The sequence below is a fragment of the Mugil cephalus genome, chromosome 20 (genome assembly GCF_022458985.1).
Source record: "Mugil cephalus isolate CIBA_MC_2020 chromosome 20, CIBA_Mcephalus_1.1, whole genome shotgun sequence".
Taxonomy (NCBI): Eukaryota; Metazoa; Chordata; class Actinopteri; order Mugiliformes; family Mugilidae; genus Mugil; species Mugil cephalus.
The window spans coordinates 8,691,680-8,709,242 of NC_061789.1; the positions used below are offsets into that span (position 1 = coordinate 8,691,680).

The 17,563-nt window shown below is 44.0% G+C and overlaps 1 protein-coding gene across 1 annotated transcript; it reads left to right on the plus strand.

Annotated features, from left to right (window-relative positions):
* Positions 1–2,120: 2,120 nt before the first annotated feature.
* LOC124997930 (transcription factor Sox-8) lies at positions 2,121–5,970 on the plus strand. Its single transcript, XM_047571984.1, has 3 exons — positions 2,121–2,812; positions 3,182–3,420; positions 3,521–5,970. Exons 1-3 carry the CDS (start codon positions 2,397–2,399, stop codon positions 4,273–4,275), a joined length of 1,410 nt encoding a protein of 469 aa, XP_047427940.1. The 5' UTR covers positions 2,121–2,396; the 3' UTR covers positions 4,276–5,970.
* Positions 5,971–17,563: the final 11,593 nt, after the last annotated feature.

A 17,563-nucleotide genomic window follows, 5' to 3' on the forward strand; every position in this document is an offset into this window, starting at 1 on the left:
GTCACTCACGCCGGCCTGATTTGTCTTCATTGTTAAACACTTGGGGGAGACGTAACCGAGCGAGCTGCAGGGAGGGAGTGGGGGGCGGGGGGTTATTTCCCCGTTCCTGCATCAAAAGTGTCTCGCATATAAGCAACTACTGTGCGTTTGCTCATTGTTTTGCAATATCTTAAAACCGGATAAAGTGCATCATTCAGATTAATATCAATTTTTTCTCTCTATATCTGCAGGCTGCCTCCACCCGAATGAAAGAATTTCCATGAAATTTGATGTGAAGACAGAACCGATGCCAAGAACAGTTGATTCGGTTTTAAAGGTGACTGAGAGCAGGGATTTCCAGAAATTACATGTGACACAAATAAAGATTTGATTGCGAGTACGGAGGGCGACGTTTGAAGGTACAGAAAATTGAGAGAATCGAGTCTCGGGAGATGAAAGTCGAAATTTAACAAACTGCGCAGATGTGCAAGTGTTAAAGTGCTTCAGCAGCACAGCTTTAAAAAAAAAAAAAAAAAAAAAAACAGATTTGCAGATTTACATCAGAGGGTCTTAAGTCACATGAATGCATGCATACATACATGTGCACGCTCCGTTAATGCTTTTCCATGTGCCTGTGTGGTGCAGAGCGGGAACGAGCCGAGACTCGCTCCCGTCGCTGCCGCACACACACACACACACACGAACACACCCACGCGCACACACACGCGCACGCTGAACTTGACCCTGTCAGTTTCTAGCAGCTGCTAGAAAGGAAGACGGGCGCACCAAACGAGCAGTTTACCATTCGCGACTAAAATTTTAGCATTAAAGCGGCTCCTTTTTATGGCATCTTACTTTTTTTAAAAGCCATCAGAGATGACGGGATTTCATCACAAGTCACCGGCTATGACCCGTTTTCCTCTTAGCGCTGTTAATAAAACAACAAACTGTGAAAACTTCTTACCTCGCTGCACAGGCGGCCACCTTCCTCGCAGTGAACTCTGTGTGCGCAGGCCACGGTTTCGGCTATTTCCACTTCTCTGTTCAGCCACCTGTAGTGTGCAAAGCAAACTGCCGTCCAGCACAAACATACCCTGTCTTTTCAGGGAAGGCCCGTGATAAAAATCATCCCACAATACGCGAACAAAGCCACCTTTAACAAAGGCCGTGATTCAATCTTATCTCCCATGCCCGCTGTATCTTCAGTGTCATAAAAACTGAAGGCATGCTTCACACGAGGAGGGGGTGAGGAGTGACCTATGGATGGCGGCGAGAACAAATTAACTCCCCTGTCTGGAGCTGGAAACATTTATTAATCCTGTAACTGGGCTCGCGCGGGCCTTTGAAGTGCGTTTGTTAACTTTCGGTAACTTATCAACCATTAGCCAGGAGTTGGTTGTGCGGCGGTGGGGGCACCGGCCATTTTGGCAGCCGTGCACATTTGTTTAGATTCAAATTCTGTTCCTCACCTGAGTTCACACGCAGGCGACGGATTCAAATTAAAGGCAGACATGAGGAGTTAGGACACCGTTGCGTGAGGAAAGGAAGGAACTCCGGCTCTAGTTTATGGTGGGGAGTATCTTTCTCCGTCTGTGTCATACATCAAGCCGAATGTGAATTATATAGCGGCTGTTATTTACAAATCTGCCTCAAATTCTATCATTCTTGTATCCCTCTTAATGTAAATACTCACTTTACTCCATGCACACCACGCCTTTTACAGATCAGTTCTCGTTCCCTTGGACTCCCAGATCTTTGACAGAAATATATTTTCTGCCAACCTCATTGTTGTTTTGTTTACCTCTGTGTTAAATAAAAGCCTGTATCCAGAGGAAAGAGTATAAACACCAACGGTCATATTCCAACGTGTCAGTTTTAAATGCAGACAGTGACTTTTTTTTTTCTTACTTCAGAAGAGACTGAAGAAACTCGGGATTCACTACATTTTCTGACAGCATTATAAAATTGTCACACAGAACCCATGGAAAAAAAAATCATTATCATAATGAAAGCCACATTAAAAAAAATGAACCAATGAGGAGAAAGTGGAGATTTGTTGCAGCCAATCGCAGGCGGAAGGTGGAGTGACGTTTTTAAAACACCAACTCAAGTTGCTGCAACATGCAGCTCCTCAGTTCACATTGTGCAGCACAACTTTCACGACCGCACCCCCACCTCTCCACCCTCCTCATGACAGCCTAGGAGAACGAGAAAACAAACAGGAAAGCTGAAGGGGAAAAACAACGGACTCGCGCTGACTGAAACTGTTTAAAGGAATTTACTGCGGCGCGTCGTGCGTAAAAAGGCGCACCGGCCGCTTCGTTGAGCGCTCGAACTCGGTGGCAACGTTTTGAGGGTTTTCTCTTTTTTTTCCCCAACAAGTTTTGGATTTTCGTCTCCGAAGGACTGAATAAATAATGTTAAAAATGACAGAGGAGCATGACAAGTGTGTCAGCGACCAGCCGTGCAGTCCGTCGGGCTCTAACAGCTCCATGTCCCAGGACGAATCTGACTCCGACGCACCGTCCTCGCCGACGGGCTCCGACGGTCACGGGTCCCTGCTCGCAGGTTTGGGCAAGAAACTGGACTGTGAGGATGACGACCGGTTCCCAGCCTGCATACGGGACGCGGTCTCTCAGGTGCTCAAGGGATACGACTGGTCCTTGGTGCCCATGCCCGTGAGAGGGAACGGGTCCCTGAAGAGCAAACCTCACGTTAAGAGACCCATGAATGCGTTCATGGTCTGGGCGCAAGCGGCCCGCAGAAAGCTGGCGGATCAGTATCCACACCTGCACAACGCCGAGCTGAGCAAGACACTGGGGAAACTTTGGCGGTAAGGAAATGTTTTATTTGCAATCCTGAAGAAATGCATCAACAATGCAGATCAGTGTCGAAATGTTTTTTTAAAAAAAAGATTAGAAGAAATAACACACACTAAGTGGTGGCTGCAAACTTGAAAACTGCATCAACCATTATTTCATAAATGTACAGTTATAGCAACACACATACAAATGTGCCTTTGAATTCAAATTATTTTCAGAAAAAAAATGTAAAATACATTTTATTTGCATTTTGTACATGTCCACTTGACCTTATATAAAGGTTCTAAAGTAGCTTCAGATTTAACAGTTGCATTTTTGTGTAAATATTTGTTTACTTTGACGTAATTTCACTCATTTCCTTCTCTTTTTTGTCACCGTAGCTTGCTCTCAGAGAGTGAAAAGAGGCCATTTGTAGATGAAGCAGAAAGACTCCGGGTTCAGCACAAGAAGGATCACCCAGACTACAAGTACCAACCGCGGCGGAGGAAGAATATGAAACCGGGACAGAGCGACTCGGACTCAGGAGCAGAACTGGCACATCATCACATGTATAAAGCTGAACCAGGGATGGGAGGACTGGCGGGGATGACTGACGGACACCACCACCCTGAACACGCAGGTATGTTGTCAGGTTTAACAGACAGTTCTTGTATTTGTTATCCAGCTCGATCTTCGCTCTCTTCACATTTCTGACGTTGTTTCATTTTTATTTTTTCCAGGGCAGCCCCACGGTCCACCCACACCCCCCACCACTCCCAAAACAGACCTGCACCACGGGATGAAGCAGGACCTGAAGCACGAAGGCCGCCGCCTCGTCGACAGCAGCAGGCAGAACATCGACTTCAGCAACGTGGACATCTCCGAGCTCAGCACTGATGTCATCAGCAACATGGAGACCTTCGACGTGCACGAGTTCGACCAGTACCTCCCGCTCAACGGCCACGCCTCGGGCTCCTCCGCCCTGCCCTCCGACCACGGCCATGGGCAGGGTCCGGTCCCCGGGAGCTCTTACGGTTCCTCGTACAGCCACGCGGGCGGCACCGGGCCAACATGGAGCCGGAAGGGCGCCATGTCGTCCTCCTCCCCCTCGGCCGGCGAGGTGGGCCAGCATCGTCTCCACATCAAGACGGAGCAGCTGAGCCCCAGCCACTACAGCGAGCACTCCCACGGGTCGCCCTCGCACTCCGACTACGGCTCCTACAGCAGCCAGGCCTGCGTCACCTCGGCCGCTTCGGCCGCCTCGGCTGCGCCCTCGTTCTCCAGCTCCCAGTGTGACTATACTGACCTCCAGAGCTCCAACTATTACAACCCTTACTCCGGCTACCCCTCAAGCCTCTACCAGTACCCCTACTTCCACTCATCCAGGCGGCCCTACGGAAGCCCGATCCTCAACAGCCTGTCCATGGCGCCAGCTCACAGCCCCACCGCCTCCAGCTGGGACCAGCCCGTCTACACCACACTGTCTCGACCTTAAGGGGACCAGAAAACCGTTCGTCTGCGCCAGAGACTCTAGATTCCGATTGATGCACTACTAATGAAGGAAGTAAGGGGCAGGTGGAGAAGTGCGTAGGTGCTCGTAGGCTGCCTGTGACCATTTGAACACGAAACAAACACAAGAAAAAGTGCCTGCTGATTTTATACAAAGCTATATTGTTGCGATGAAAACACACTTGTACAGACTTTCTACAGAGAAAATCGTGTTGTCGGTGAGCCAGACTCCTCCATGAGGACATAATCGCCTACGCCTACATCCTGTGCATCTCCCTTCTTTCCAGTTAAAGACTGCACGTGCGTGCACACTCGAGGTAAAGCGAGGGGGGGTGGGGCGGGGGGGCCCGCCACTGAATTGCGCAGGCTCAAACCGGTTTGGCCCAACTCTGTTTCGAAGACGATACATTGAAGAATGTAACGGGGGACCAATTATGTGAATTTGCGGATGAAATTTACATCAGTGGCCGGGGCCATATGGCGGCACGCTACGTGCATCGGCGGATCAGTCTTATATAAGTGGCTCCTATGAATTTAGTGTCATTTTGGCATAAAAAAGTCTTATATGTATTTATGTTTATGCATATTGTTTTTTTTTTTTTGTTGTTGTTGTTGTTCTTAAGTAGATGAACACATGTAATGTGGGTTTGGTTGTTTAGAGTACTGTTTGGCTTTTAATGAAAATAAGATAAATTAAGTAAAGGACAGTAGTAGAGTGCATTTGGTATTATTCCGTTGACGACCAATATCCAGAAACATCTCCATTCCAAGTTACAAGCGAAACAGACAGGACCAACAGACTCGCACAGGACAGAACAGGTGTCTGAAATCTATGCTTGGCAAATTGCGATTAGTCATGATCTAGGGTTAAAGGAAATGGGGTAAAATAACACCACACACTCTGAGTGACATGTCAGCTGGACCTCCTGTATATGTCGACGGACGACACAAGAATATGTTTATGTACATGTGTGTGTGTGTGTGTGTGTGTGTATCGGGGAGATAACGCGGCGCACAGATGCATGTGTGAGCCACTTCCTTGGGAAAGAGATACATCTCCCATGACACAGCACGCACCAGATGAGACATAAAACCACTTTTTTTACTGAAAAATGATCTCGGGACTTACTCAATAAAGAGGATTTAGGGTTTTAAAAAAGTGAAACAGAGTGCGCGTTTGCCCACATTTGTATCATCAGCCATCAAGTGCCAATTCACTGCTGCAGTCTTGCATAAAACGTTTTTTCGTGCCTTCTAATGCTTATTGTCAGTATTTCGATATGAAATGGAATTATTAACAAACTTCAGGAAGCACAGCAATCGGGTAATCCGCTCCAGAGACTCCGACAGTTAACTTTTCGCTCCTGATTATGTCCTTAATTTGATATCATTCCTTCCAGCCTTGACTTGTAATGTTCTGTGACATGCAGTTTGAGAAACGTACAGAGCGAGAGTACGCGCTCACGAGTTTTTATTTTATTTTTTTCCTTTTCTTTTTTTTTTTCGTCCACAGAACCGTGTTTTGTATATCATTATGGTGTATCATTTTGGGAAAGGCTGTGAAAATGATTGTTGTTCTATTAACTAGAGTTTCACACATGCACAGCTAACTCATTCGCTGGCCATTTTTAAAAAAAAAAAAAACAAATAAATAAAATAAAAGATACTTTTTTTCTCCATACTTGTATTTTGTCATTCTTAATCGGTCCGTTTCGCTTTTGTTCTCGATCATATCTGGGAACGATTTGTGAGAGAAATTTAATAAATAGAATTAATGAATCCAAGTGAGCGGCGTTGTTGGGTTTGCCTTTGTATAGGCTGGATACCAGCTGTTCATATTAGCCTCCTTGTCTAACATCTGCACCATAAGGAGAAGGATAATTATATAACTAATAACTATTTATGTGAGTAATTAGAAAATTTAATTGGCGGTCGTGCGATTGTAGAAGTTCATCTGCATCTTTGAGTATTGTTTAACTTTTTAGATTCTATGAAACACTGCACCGTACGTCAAAATCTAACTTTTTCTTTTTTTAACCTTCAGGCCTTACAGGGTCTTAAGTTGACATTTCATTTGTGCTTGTCTCTATCGAAATAGTCCAGTTTCAATTTTTTTTTTCCTCCACCAAACCACCAACGAGAAAGGAATGAGGAGAGATCCTATCTCCTCTGGTCCAGTGGGTAGAATGCTCAAGTTGTCCCTGGCATGCATGCCAAGCAGCCGTCCCTAACCAGCCCAGGGAGAAGCCAAGTGCCAGGGCCGCGCTGCTGAATTTTAATGATTCATTATGCTGTGGAGGGGCCCCATTGTGTCCCTTTATCCGGAGAGCTAGAAAGGAATTAATTGGACAGAAAATGGAAGGGCAAGGGGAACTGACAAGCCATTAAGAGGGTCCTGAATGGATGATTAGATGCACACGGGGGAGGATTTCCCCCCCTCGCTGTCTCATATCACAGCGCTCCGCAAACAAAAAACAACAAGAACAACAACCACAATGACCACCAGACCAAACTGCAGAAATAATATCAGTGCACATAATCTGTAGATAATAAAAGAAGATAATACCACAGCAGATGGGGCGTGGGTGGCTAAAGAACGACTTGTTGTTTTTCTTCCCTCAAACTCTCTTTTTTTCTCTTTTTTTTTCACAAGTGTTTGCCAAATACTTTCAGGAGGAACTCTTGAGAAAGAACAGGAGTGAATAAAAGTGAAGCAAAAAGGCTCTTCAGGGTGCTTGGGTCCTGTTTCCCTGGAACTTGTCCACAGTTTCTGATTGAGCCTCTTGAAAGCCCTACTGTAAATAGCTTAAAAAATGGACTGCGATGGGGGGGCTTTACTGTGAGTTATTAGCTCTGAATGAATGAATGAATGAATGAATGAATGATCATTTTTACACTGCAGTCGCAGCTCCGCGCGAGCTAAAAACGCGGTTCAGATGCCCCCCAGAAAAACCAGCCGCCGCGCCGCGTACGCGACTCCGCGCTCGAATGAAAATAAAAATGTAACGCACATTTATTTTGTCGTGTTGAGACTGCGCCACATTCCAGCTGTCAGATTTATTGTTGATGGAGGGAAGGGCGTTACTGGCCAAAGTGGGAGTCGTGGTCTTGGGCCCAGAGGACATGAGGGGAAAGCGAGATGAACCCAGGAAAAACTGGTGCTTCTACCACCTGACCACATCCCATTGTTAGGAGCACGATAACTCGCCTGGTAATAGTCTCATCCTGCCTAATGAGCCTGGCTGACTCGGGCCATGTTTCGGGGGGAAAAAGAGGGAGCTGGGAACTGTGAAAACCCTAAGAATGCGAGGCTGATTTGCAAGGGAAATGAAGTGGACATAAAGCATGGTTATTGCCTGCTGCTGAATCTGCCCATCCTCATTCCACTTGATGAACTGACTTTCTTTCAAGTTTACTGAATCCTCATCCCGTATTGAGCTAATGTCACGTCATTGTCTGCGTTTTATTCTGCCTCCAAAAAAAAAAAGAAAGAAGGAAATACATACCCTTCACCAAATAATAAAAATTGAACCGAGACGCAAAGCAGACGAAGCCGTATCCTCCTAAACCTTTTTTTTTTCGCCATAAAATTGAATAACACCGTTAACATTTGAAGTGTAATTTGCAACAGTTGAGTACTTGCATCTGTTTAGATCAAAGTCAAAATGGCTTTCAGCAGTTTCTTAAACAAAAACTGTTCCTCTGTTACCAAAGCAAACACATTAAGCGAAATTTTAGCTGCTCGGCCCAAGTAAATAACTTCCTGAGGCTTATTTTGTCTTGTATCCCTCTTCTCCTCACTAAATAAAGGAGTCTATTTTATTACTGGTGTGTCCTGTGTCTGTTAGGCCAAGGAAAACAGGGTGGCAGACAGAACCAACACTGACCTGCCCAATTTTAAAATGCCACTAAATAGAGGCAGGCTCCGCTAAGGTCATCTACGACTGGAGAGAAGCACATGCGTCCACCAGCTCCTGTGAATTTAACCAAAAGAAAGAAGTTTGAGATGGAAAAAAGAACTTGTCTGCAAAGATTGTTTGCACTTAAAAAGAGGAAATATTTCTTTTTCAAGTTTGAAAGAATCAGTAAACTAATCTCTCGGAAAATAAAAAAAAAAATTAAAATCTTGTGTTTCCATCAGGCATAAAATAATCTACTGGGAAGTAAAATATGTCCCAGCGGAGTGTCTGATTATGGTTGTTTACTGAAAAGATAATCAGACCTAGGTCTAAAAGTATTTGCAAATAATTCTCTATGTCTGTTTCAACTTGCTCGGAGTGCCAGATGGGAGGGATTACTGCGCCAGGGAAAGTCAGACAGTGTCAGGTTACTTTTACTACTTCTAATGAATTAAAGTTTCTGCTATTGTGAAAAGCGCATTTGGCGAAACAAACAAATAAATAAGTAAATAAATACACCGTCTTGTTAAAGTATACCAAAGGTTAGATATGACGAAAATCAACAATAAATACAGTGATAAAATTGTAATTTGTGTAACTGTGAGATTTGGAAAGAAAGAAAGAAAGAAAGAAAGAAAGAAAGAAAGAAAGAAAGAAAGAAAGAAAATACAGCAACAATTTGACATCTGGTCATGTTCTGTTCCCTGAACAGTTGTCCACAGTCTTTCACTTTCTTTTTTCATTTGTTCTCTCCTTTTCACTTTTCTTGGCACATCTCAATTGTGAATGGGGTGGCAGCATAGCTGCTCATCTTATTTCCACAGCTTTAAGACTTGTTGATTAGTAACTGAGGCTGTGTTTTCATTGTCGCAGCTTTCTGCTTTTGTTGAACCGTGGCGCCGTTCCATTATCATGTTCTCTCCCTCTCCATCCTTACTCTAAGTCATCCCATCCCAAACCTTTTCCCTTCACACCTCCTGCCTCCTTTCTCATGAGAGTTTTCCATCTCCTGTTGAGACCTCTGTTGATTGACAGTGCAAGTACTTAGATATATACATATGTTTTACACATACACACACACACACACACACACACACACATACACACACACATATAACACGTTTTTTGCTGCCTTTGAAATGTAAAACGTGAGGGAGAGAATATTTTTAAAGTCAGATTATCCACGTATGTATATTGTAGTTTGATAGTCACAGCATAAATAACCCCGTGAATAATTAACCTCCTGAGACCCTGTGTCCTCATATGAGGACATTAAGTTTTAGGTTTTATTGCAGCTTATTCTGCTTCATTTAAACCTTCAACGTTTTTCAGACCAAGGACCCCCAAACTGGTGAGAGATTAAGTACGGACCCACTACCTGCGATATTGGTTTTGTATTAAACTTGGCCTGGTGCTATTTAAAAAATACGTATCATTATTATAATTTTGCATTCAATATTAAGCTATTCAAATAATACACAGATTCAAATATAAAGAAATTTTAATTTAAAAAAAAAATATATATATATACAAAAAATATCCAATCAACCAAAGACTTTGCGACCATCCTGCAGTACCTCCGCGGACCTCCTAGGGGTTGCAGAGCTCCTGTTGAAGACCCATAATTTAAACCCATTGTTCTCGTTAGTGGACACTTTAGTTTGCCATATAGTGGTAGCAGCGGGTCAACACACTAGTCGGTAACAGCGGGCATTTCATTGGATTCATTCTACAGACAATCACAGGACAAAAGCGGACGAGGAACAAAACCCCATAAAATTCTACGGTTAAAAACGTATTTATTTACGCTTACAAATATTTCTAGTTTGATACGACGTGCAAATTTAACAAATTTTATCAAAAGCAACGAGCTACAACGTCGCTAATTAGCAAGTACTCGTTTGAGGACGTTGGACGTTCACTGTTTATAATTCTGGTTTGCTCAGCCATGTACAGGTATTAAAATAAACAGTTTTATATACTGTGACACACTTTACTATAATATAAATATGACATAATCCCATTGTCCACATATGAGGACACTTATTTTTTCATAAAGTACAACTTCCTGTTTAAAAGATGATCCCTAGTTTTTATAGTTCTCAGGTTCTACTGATCCCAAATACCTTGGACAAATTAAAAATGTGGACCAAACTAAAGCCCTAAACTAAAGGAGGTTAATAAAGCCATTATTTACTCTACATATTCACATAATTTAAAGTGACACAAGTAGGGACTTGACGGTTACTGAGACCCGCAATAATTAATTCAAAATTGTTATGTGAGTGAAGGAATCTCTGTTCAGTCTGATGTAATTAGGGATGATGAATTAGCATATTATTGCCCCCCTACACACACATTGTTACCCCGTCCCACAGCCCCCAACACCCACACAAGCACACACAAGTTGCACTCTTCTGTTACCATTGAGACGGGGTGGGAGGGGGGCGGGGGGGAGACAGAGAGAGGCTGAGGCACCAGCATGTAGAATCCTGTAAGACCCTGGAATGTCGAGTGTGGGAGGAACATTTGCCACAAAATTTTCATGCTAGTGATGCACAGAGGTAGCGAGACAGCAAGGGAGAGAAAGAGCGGGGGGGTGGGAGGGGGGGTGAGCAGAGAAAGAAATTAAAGGATTAGGAGGAAGCAAACAGAAGGCTGGAAAGTCTCAGGTAGAATGAAAAGAGGAAGAAAAAATATACAGATATTTCTTTTGTTGTTTGCAGAGCCGCTTGGCAGAGTGTGCAGCAGGGACAGCAGGACCAGAGTTTTAAATGTTGCTCGGTGTTGGCAGAGCCTGTGTGAGTGCACTCTGTGGGAGCACCAAATCTTGTTGCCCAGCACAACATGGCGACTCAAACACAACAGCAGAGCCCGTCACAAATTTTTATTCTTCCTGCAAGTGCATATATCTATAAAATATATACATATTAGCATCCAGTTCTCACAAGGTTACATACTGCAGTGCCATGAGGAATGCATTTTTTTTAACCGTGTCTGGGATGCCACACTTTTTCTGGTTTTCGGGGCCACACTAAAACGGAAAGTACACCGCAACATATTAGGTGACCGATGCAATATTTGTTTAATACGCATATGATCAGCAACACATGTCCATCCGCTCACACTTGATAGCGTTTGCGGTATGACAAAGAGCAGGGTAAAGAGGGAGATGGGAAAAAAAAAAAAAGAGGGAATAGTTTGTTCCCCCATGTGGTTTTGGCCCGTTCTCAGGGGCCTGGAGCCGTGCCAGCCTATCCTTGGTGCAGCCTTTGATATGGATGGGATTCATTATGTAACTGAATCTATTGTCAAAGAATAAAACAATATGGGGCCAGAAGGAGTGGTGTGTAGTGTGAGGACCTTAAAAAAACAAAACAAAAAAAAAAAAAAAACAAGTGACTGAAAGGGCATTTACGCTGCCCTCTCCCACCTTATCCTCTGCGGTCCTCGTTGTGTGAACAGAGCTCCCTGCCTCGGGTTAGACGCAGAAGTTACAGACATAACAGGGTTGATCGAGCAAGGCTCTCACTTTGCAGATATGGCGAAATAAATCTTTCCAGGATTCATTCAGTCGTTTTTTGTTTTTTTTTTTCCCTTTCCATTTTGTTTTTGCATACACATGCCTGCAAAGAATGAAACTGCAAAGCCTGATCTGAATTATGGTGATCACTATCGACTCTGAAGAACTAAAAAAAAAATGGGTTGCATCGAACATATTCTCTCTAGTGTACATGAACCTACTTACCTCCTCTTACGCTACACAAACTATCAATGCATCAGGCTAAAATAAAAGGTTCCCTTTAGCTTGGAAGGCGGGACTGAGTACGGATAGTGAGAAAAAGCCGTAGCTTTTTAGTGGTCAGCCGAGTTCATTACGGATGAGTTATGGTGAGAGCAACAAACCCCAGAATGGTTGCAGAGGTCACCCACTGCACAATGCTCTGGCGCCTCCAACCCAACATTGGGTCCCTGACCGTCGCTTGCTTTTTCTCTCTCTCTCTTTCTCACGCACACACACACACACACACAAGGAGACATGAAGTTACAGAGAGGCCCCCGAACTGTGGCTTTAACTGTGGCTTCGGCAGCGTCTGATAATGTCGTCTCCGAGTGATTTGACTGCAGCAGCTAAAACGCTGCTCGATGCAAAATGGGGCGCAGCGAGTTATATTTGGAACGGGCAGAGGCTGGTGATCATTTGAATGAATGGAAATGAGATCGCCGTGTTTGGTGTTTGAGGTTAAGATATCACGGGAGGGGGAGAAAAGATAACGCCCGAGCACGCTTTACGTCATGCTAGCTCGTAACACTCCTAACTTGGAGCTTTGTGATGTGAAAGGGTGAATTTTTAGTCTGAGGAGGCCAACCTTGACCACAAACAGACAGTAATACAAGACAGGGGTTACACGACTACTGTCTGCACCTTTCTCTACTCCAGTAGAAGCCCCCAGGCAAAAACATACTGTAACGTGTGCGATCCATCCAGTACAAACTAGTCACATCTGTCATTGTGTAGATGGAAGGGGCCCCTGAGGTGGGAGGTTGTGAAGCATTGCCGAAGCCTCCAGTTCCTAGGTGCCATGACCTAGCCCACAAGAGAATGACCAATTTGGTTAAGTTTAAAGGGGTTTGTGGTTGTCATTGCAAAACATACCAAAAAGTAGCCATCTGGGGACCATCTTTTCTTTCTTTGTCTTGTTTTTTGGTTTGACGGCCCAGAACAATCGCTTGGTTTGCCTATCTGGGAAATGCACGCCGCAATCTTAGGACCACCTTCCTAATGTTGTGTACGGTATCCCCCGTGCCTCCAAAACAGTTGTGACTCATAAGAGAGAACGGACATGGGTCTTCTGAGGGTGTACGGTGGTGTCCAGCAACAATTATCAAGGAGTGTCATTGCTATAGGGTAGGGGTACCTGGTCTGGAAGTTTCTCAGCAGAACATTGTATTGTCACAAGATGGTCAGTGTTATTCACTTCTCCTGTCAGTGGTTTTAATGTTGCGGCTGATCAGCTTATATGCACGACAGGTATGGTTTCAATCTCACTTCTGATGCATTATGCTGTCGTCTCTCATGACCACACATGTTTCCCTCAGAAGCGTCTCCTCAGTTCTTCAGCCAGGAGTCAAAAGACGTTTTTTTTCTCTATAACATTCCATTGTCATCTTACACTTTAAGTCGCCGCTCAGCAAGACACATGACTCTTCACGAAGAAAAATTAAACCAGCAATTTGCGTCAGTGACAGAGCCATGGTGTCAAGCTATGAAGTAATGACTGTGTCGCATTTTAAAAGGCCTGTCACGAAATATATGAGAGAAAGGATGACGTGGTGAAATCCTGCTTTTGCCCATAAGACTATTAACTGTGGCAGCTAATAAGCTTGAACTCTGACCCCTTACAGGCAAAGGCCGGGTGTATGACTGCGCCTGGTGCTGTCTAACTGGTTTTACGGTTTTTAATGTAGGAGGGGTGATTTAAATGGGGAATATGCAAAGTTTCCCAATGACAGGAAAGGATGGTGTAGGTTGCTAACGTAACAGAGTCACACTCTTATTTAAGACATGCAGCCTGAAATTATGGGACAACAGGACTCCAGTTACATCTGCACAAAGCTCCATTTATCTCACCAGATAGAAACTCTCCTTTAAGTTTGTTCTTTTGGCAACTACTGTTTACATTTCTGCTAATTTGATTCGGATCTCTTTTTGTTGAGTTAGAAACGTATCCCCCGTCTTCTGTGACAAATCGTGGATGCCGAACGGTTTCGGAGGCTGCAAAGGAAACACACACGCACAGCCAGGTAGCTTGCGTTTCACTATCTGGCAATGCTGAAGTGGGGTAGGACGGCGCGCTGGGATTATATGATCGAATGTGAAAAGCGATCCGTAGTTTGGGAGGATGACTTTTTTAATAAAACAGACCTTTCACTGGTTTGCGCTGTGATATCCCTGAGAAATGGTGCTCCCATTGCTGCAGGGGAGGTTACTGGAGGTTAAAAATCCACACACTAATGGATGAAACCTCTGGAACAGGCAGAAGAAAAATAAAACCGAATTCTAAAATATACTGGCGTTCGTATTATCTGAATTGTTTGGTAAGCAAAAGAAATAAGACTGGTTACAAGGTCTTTTTAGCGTTATATAATGTTATTAATTGTGCTTTTTTTTGTGTGATGGTAAGACAGATGTCTATACTGAGAAATCTAATAGGGAGAGGTTAATAGGCTAGGCTGCTTTATGACTACAGCCCACTGTGAATCATGGCTGGTGCGCTTTTAAAACCCTTGAATGACTGCATCTGCTGACCTCAAACTCTCTGACTACACTGCCCACATGCAGTTTTTTAGTCATTGTTTTCCTTTCTTTTTTTCCCGTTTTTTTGGTAAAATTCCTCCACATCTATGAGATTTCAATCCTTTTGTAATCAGTCAAACAAATAGTGCTTTATTGTTTTGTTCAACTTCCAACCATGGATTTGTTCTTAGGTCTGCATCGGTGATTCTTCAATAAACTACTACAAGTGGCTAACTCGCTTTATTTATACTGATATTTGTGGTCACTAGTGAGTCTGTAGTTCTTTAATTTTCCTGACAGCTCTCTTTTCCTTAGCTTTTCTTCCCTTCTTTTCCAATAATATAGTGAACATGCATTAAACTACTCTGTATTTTTATTTTTTTCATGAGTGTGTGTCTGTGTGTGTGTGTATTCACGCACATGTAAACGTAGCTGCTCTCCCAGGATGGGATTAATCCCAGGGTGGCAGGAGAGGAGGGAGAGCCAGCACATGTGCAAATCTTTCAACTGCGGTTTGCGATGTTTAGACTCGCTTCGTCAGCACTTCTTGAACCCAGTCCAGAAAAGCTTTCACTCGTCCACAGCTCTAGAGCTCCTCTGCACCCTGAAGCCAATCCCTCTGCCCCAGAGGAACTGCCCCATACAAAAAAAAAACAAAACAACAAAATTAATTCATGATCATGTAGAGTCCCTTCAATGTAAAAGATAATTGCCTTTGGTGATTTTGTGGGCATTCTTGTTTTGCCCTGCAGGGACTTTCCAAATATCACTCATGACCTTTCATCACAAGGCACAGTTGCGGGACCATGACTAAGGTATCACTTGCTTTTCATCCCAACTCCTTCTGCTGCCTGGCCGCCCCACCTCCCTTCTCTCCCATGTGCCCTGTTCTTTTCCGAAAGTTCTCCGGGGCACCTGATTTGGCTGACAAAACAACATGCATCCTGCCAGAAAAGCTGAGGGGATTTCCCCTTAAATTGCGGGCTATAGTCCACCTCTGTCAAAATACGAGCCGCAGTTATAATATCATAAAATTGCACCTGAAAGGATTGGAAGGTGCTTGCGCGTCACATGCTTGTTTAAAGCAAAGTTATTACTTCTAGCTTAGCATAACAAAGCAGCGCTAGGTTTTTGACACTCCATAAACTATGTGATCTCTAGGAGAAATGTTTTCGTATCATCTAAGACAGTAATTTTCTGTATTGTTTGGGTAAGTTGATACTGTATATAAAAGGGATCAAAAGTTCTCCGCTCACTTTCCTTGTGTGTTTCCCTGCACCTTTGCACCTTCAGCTAATAACACCAGTGGCCAAACACAGGACAACTGCTCAGCGCAGTAATAACTTTTGCTTTCTTGGCCCTTGCAGCTGTCCAGTCACCCAGGTCTTTAGTTCATAACAACAGCTGAGGCTCAAGCTCTTTACTTGCTGCAACCTCCATGTCACGAGTGCAAACCTCAAGTGTAATCCCCACATAGCTGCCTTCCTTTGACTGCCCTTCCACCTAAAGCAATCTAAAATCTGGAAAGTCTTTTTTTAAATTCCAATTTTTAAAGTCTACAGCGATCTAAAACATACTAAAATTGGACGGCCTCTGGATCCATTATGCAAGAACCAGAACCACTTGTTACAGCTAAACGGCCATTGTATTGACCGACTTCAAACACGCTTTATCTAGAATCAAACCAAAGAAATTATCAATAAGCAGCTCAGTGCAGTTAAATCAGTGTGTCATCTTCACTTTCTTCTGGAAAATAAAGAAACCAACAGGTGGTTGGAGCGCTAGTTTCCACCTGTTCTCCTGGTTACTGTAGGAACCTGTCAGAGCTGAGTGATAGCTGAGCTGAGTGCCCTTTAAACAAATCAAGCAAAATCGTAAATAATTTTTTGATTTAAGCACATTTCAAAATGATAAAGGAAAAAAATACAAGGTAGTAATTTCTGGATAAGTCATTCAGCCACGTTGGCGATGTAGTCAGTGGATTGGTAAATCCAGGTTCACATGTAACTATAATGAAACACTTATCGGCAAGCTTTTTCCCTGAGTGCAGTCTGGGCATGGCCACTGACATGGGGGAGATTATGACCAGTTAGGATGTTTTCTTTTCACGTTGGAGAGAAAGGTCCCAGGAGGTACGAAGGGAAGCCTTGGCTCTGCACCACAGGACACCCATCACCACAGAGGATGCATTCTAAGGATATACTGGACAATCAAGATGGCATACAGTCACAGTGTGTGGACAGTCTTGGTCTGGCACAAAAGGAAAAGACTACTCAGCTTGGTCGAAGTCCTTAAACAGCTTAATTCTGTCGCTTTGCTCAGGGCCCTGGCTGTAGGCAAAGACAGAAGGGAACCAGTTTATATATTCAATTTGAATTAACTGAATGATGACACAGATCTCCAGGGTGCTTGTGGTGCTGGTGGTCAGGGTGGAGATGAGGCTGGTATGGGTCAGAGGAGAACCCAGATCCAAAGGCTAGCAGCCTGACCTGATCTCAGAGAGGAACAACAGGGTAAGCTGGTTGCTCTGGAACAATATCAGGGTCAAGAATGAAGAGGGCAGGTAGGTAGGAGAAGCTGTGAACTCAACATTCCTATAAATGAAACTTGCACCATGAAGCATACAGTCGTTACTAGGGATGTAGCTACACGGGAGCAGAGAGAAAATTGGGAAGCCTTCCAGGTAGGTGACCCAGATATCCACAATGGAAGACAGCATGTGGGCAAGAGCAGGAAGGCCCAAGTGGATTAGATAGGAGAACCCTTTCCTCTACTTCAAAACAGTTGTTAGAGAACCTCTGGCTTTCTCTGTAGGAAAGTGACTGGCCTCAACACATGTGTGTAGGTACGGTGTCCAGTTCCTATGTGCTATGATCTGATCCACAAGAGAATGGCAGATGTAGCTAGAAGCAACGCTATGACATAAACAGGCAAAGACAGGGACTAATGCGTTGTTTGTGGGACCCAGATCGTCAGATGATAGGTGGACTGGTTACAGGTTTAAGCCAGAAAAACTGGAGAGACTGAACCCTACTCTCAAGCGTTGTATTGTTCAACCTAATAAGTCTCCAGGAGCG

Excerpts from the sequence above, each read along its gene's own strand:
- LOC124997930 (XM_047571984.1), top strand. The coding sequence starts at position 2,397 with ATGTTAAAAATGACAGAGGAGCATGACAAGTGTGTCAGCGACCAGCCG. Across the intron at positions 2,813-3,181 it reads ACACTGGGGAAACTTTGGCG|CTTGCTCTCAGAGAGTGAAA; the intron begins GTAAGGAAATGT and ends TTGTCACCGTAG. Across the intron at positions 3,421-3,520 it reads CCACCACCCTGAACACGCAG|GGCAGCCCCACGGTCCACCC; the intron begins GTATGTTGTCAG and ends TATTTTTTCCAG.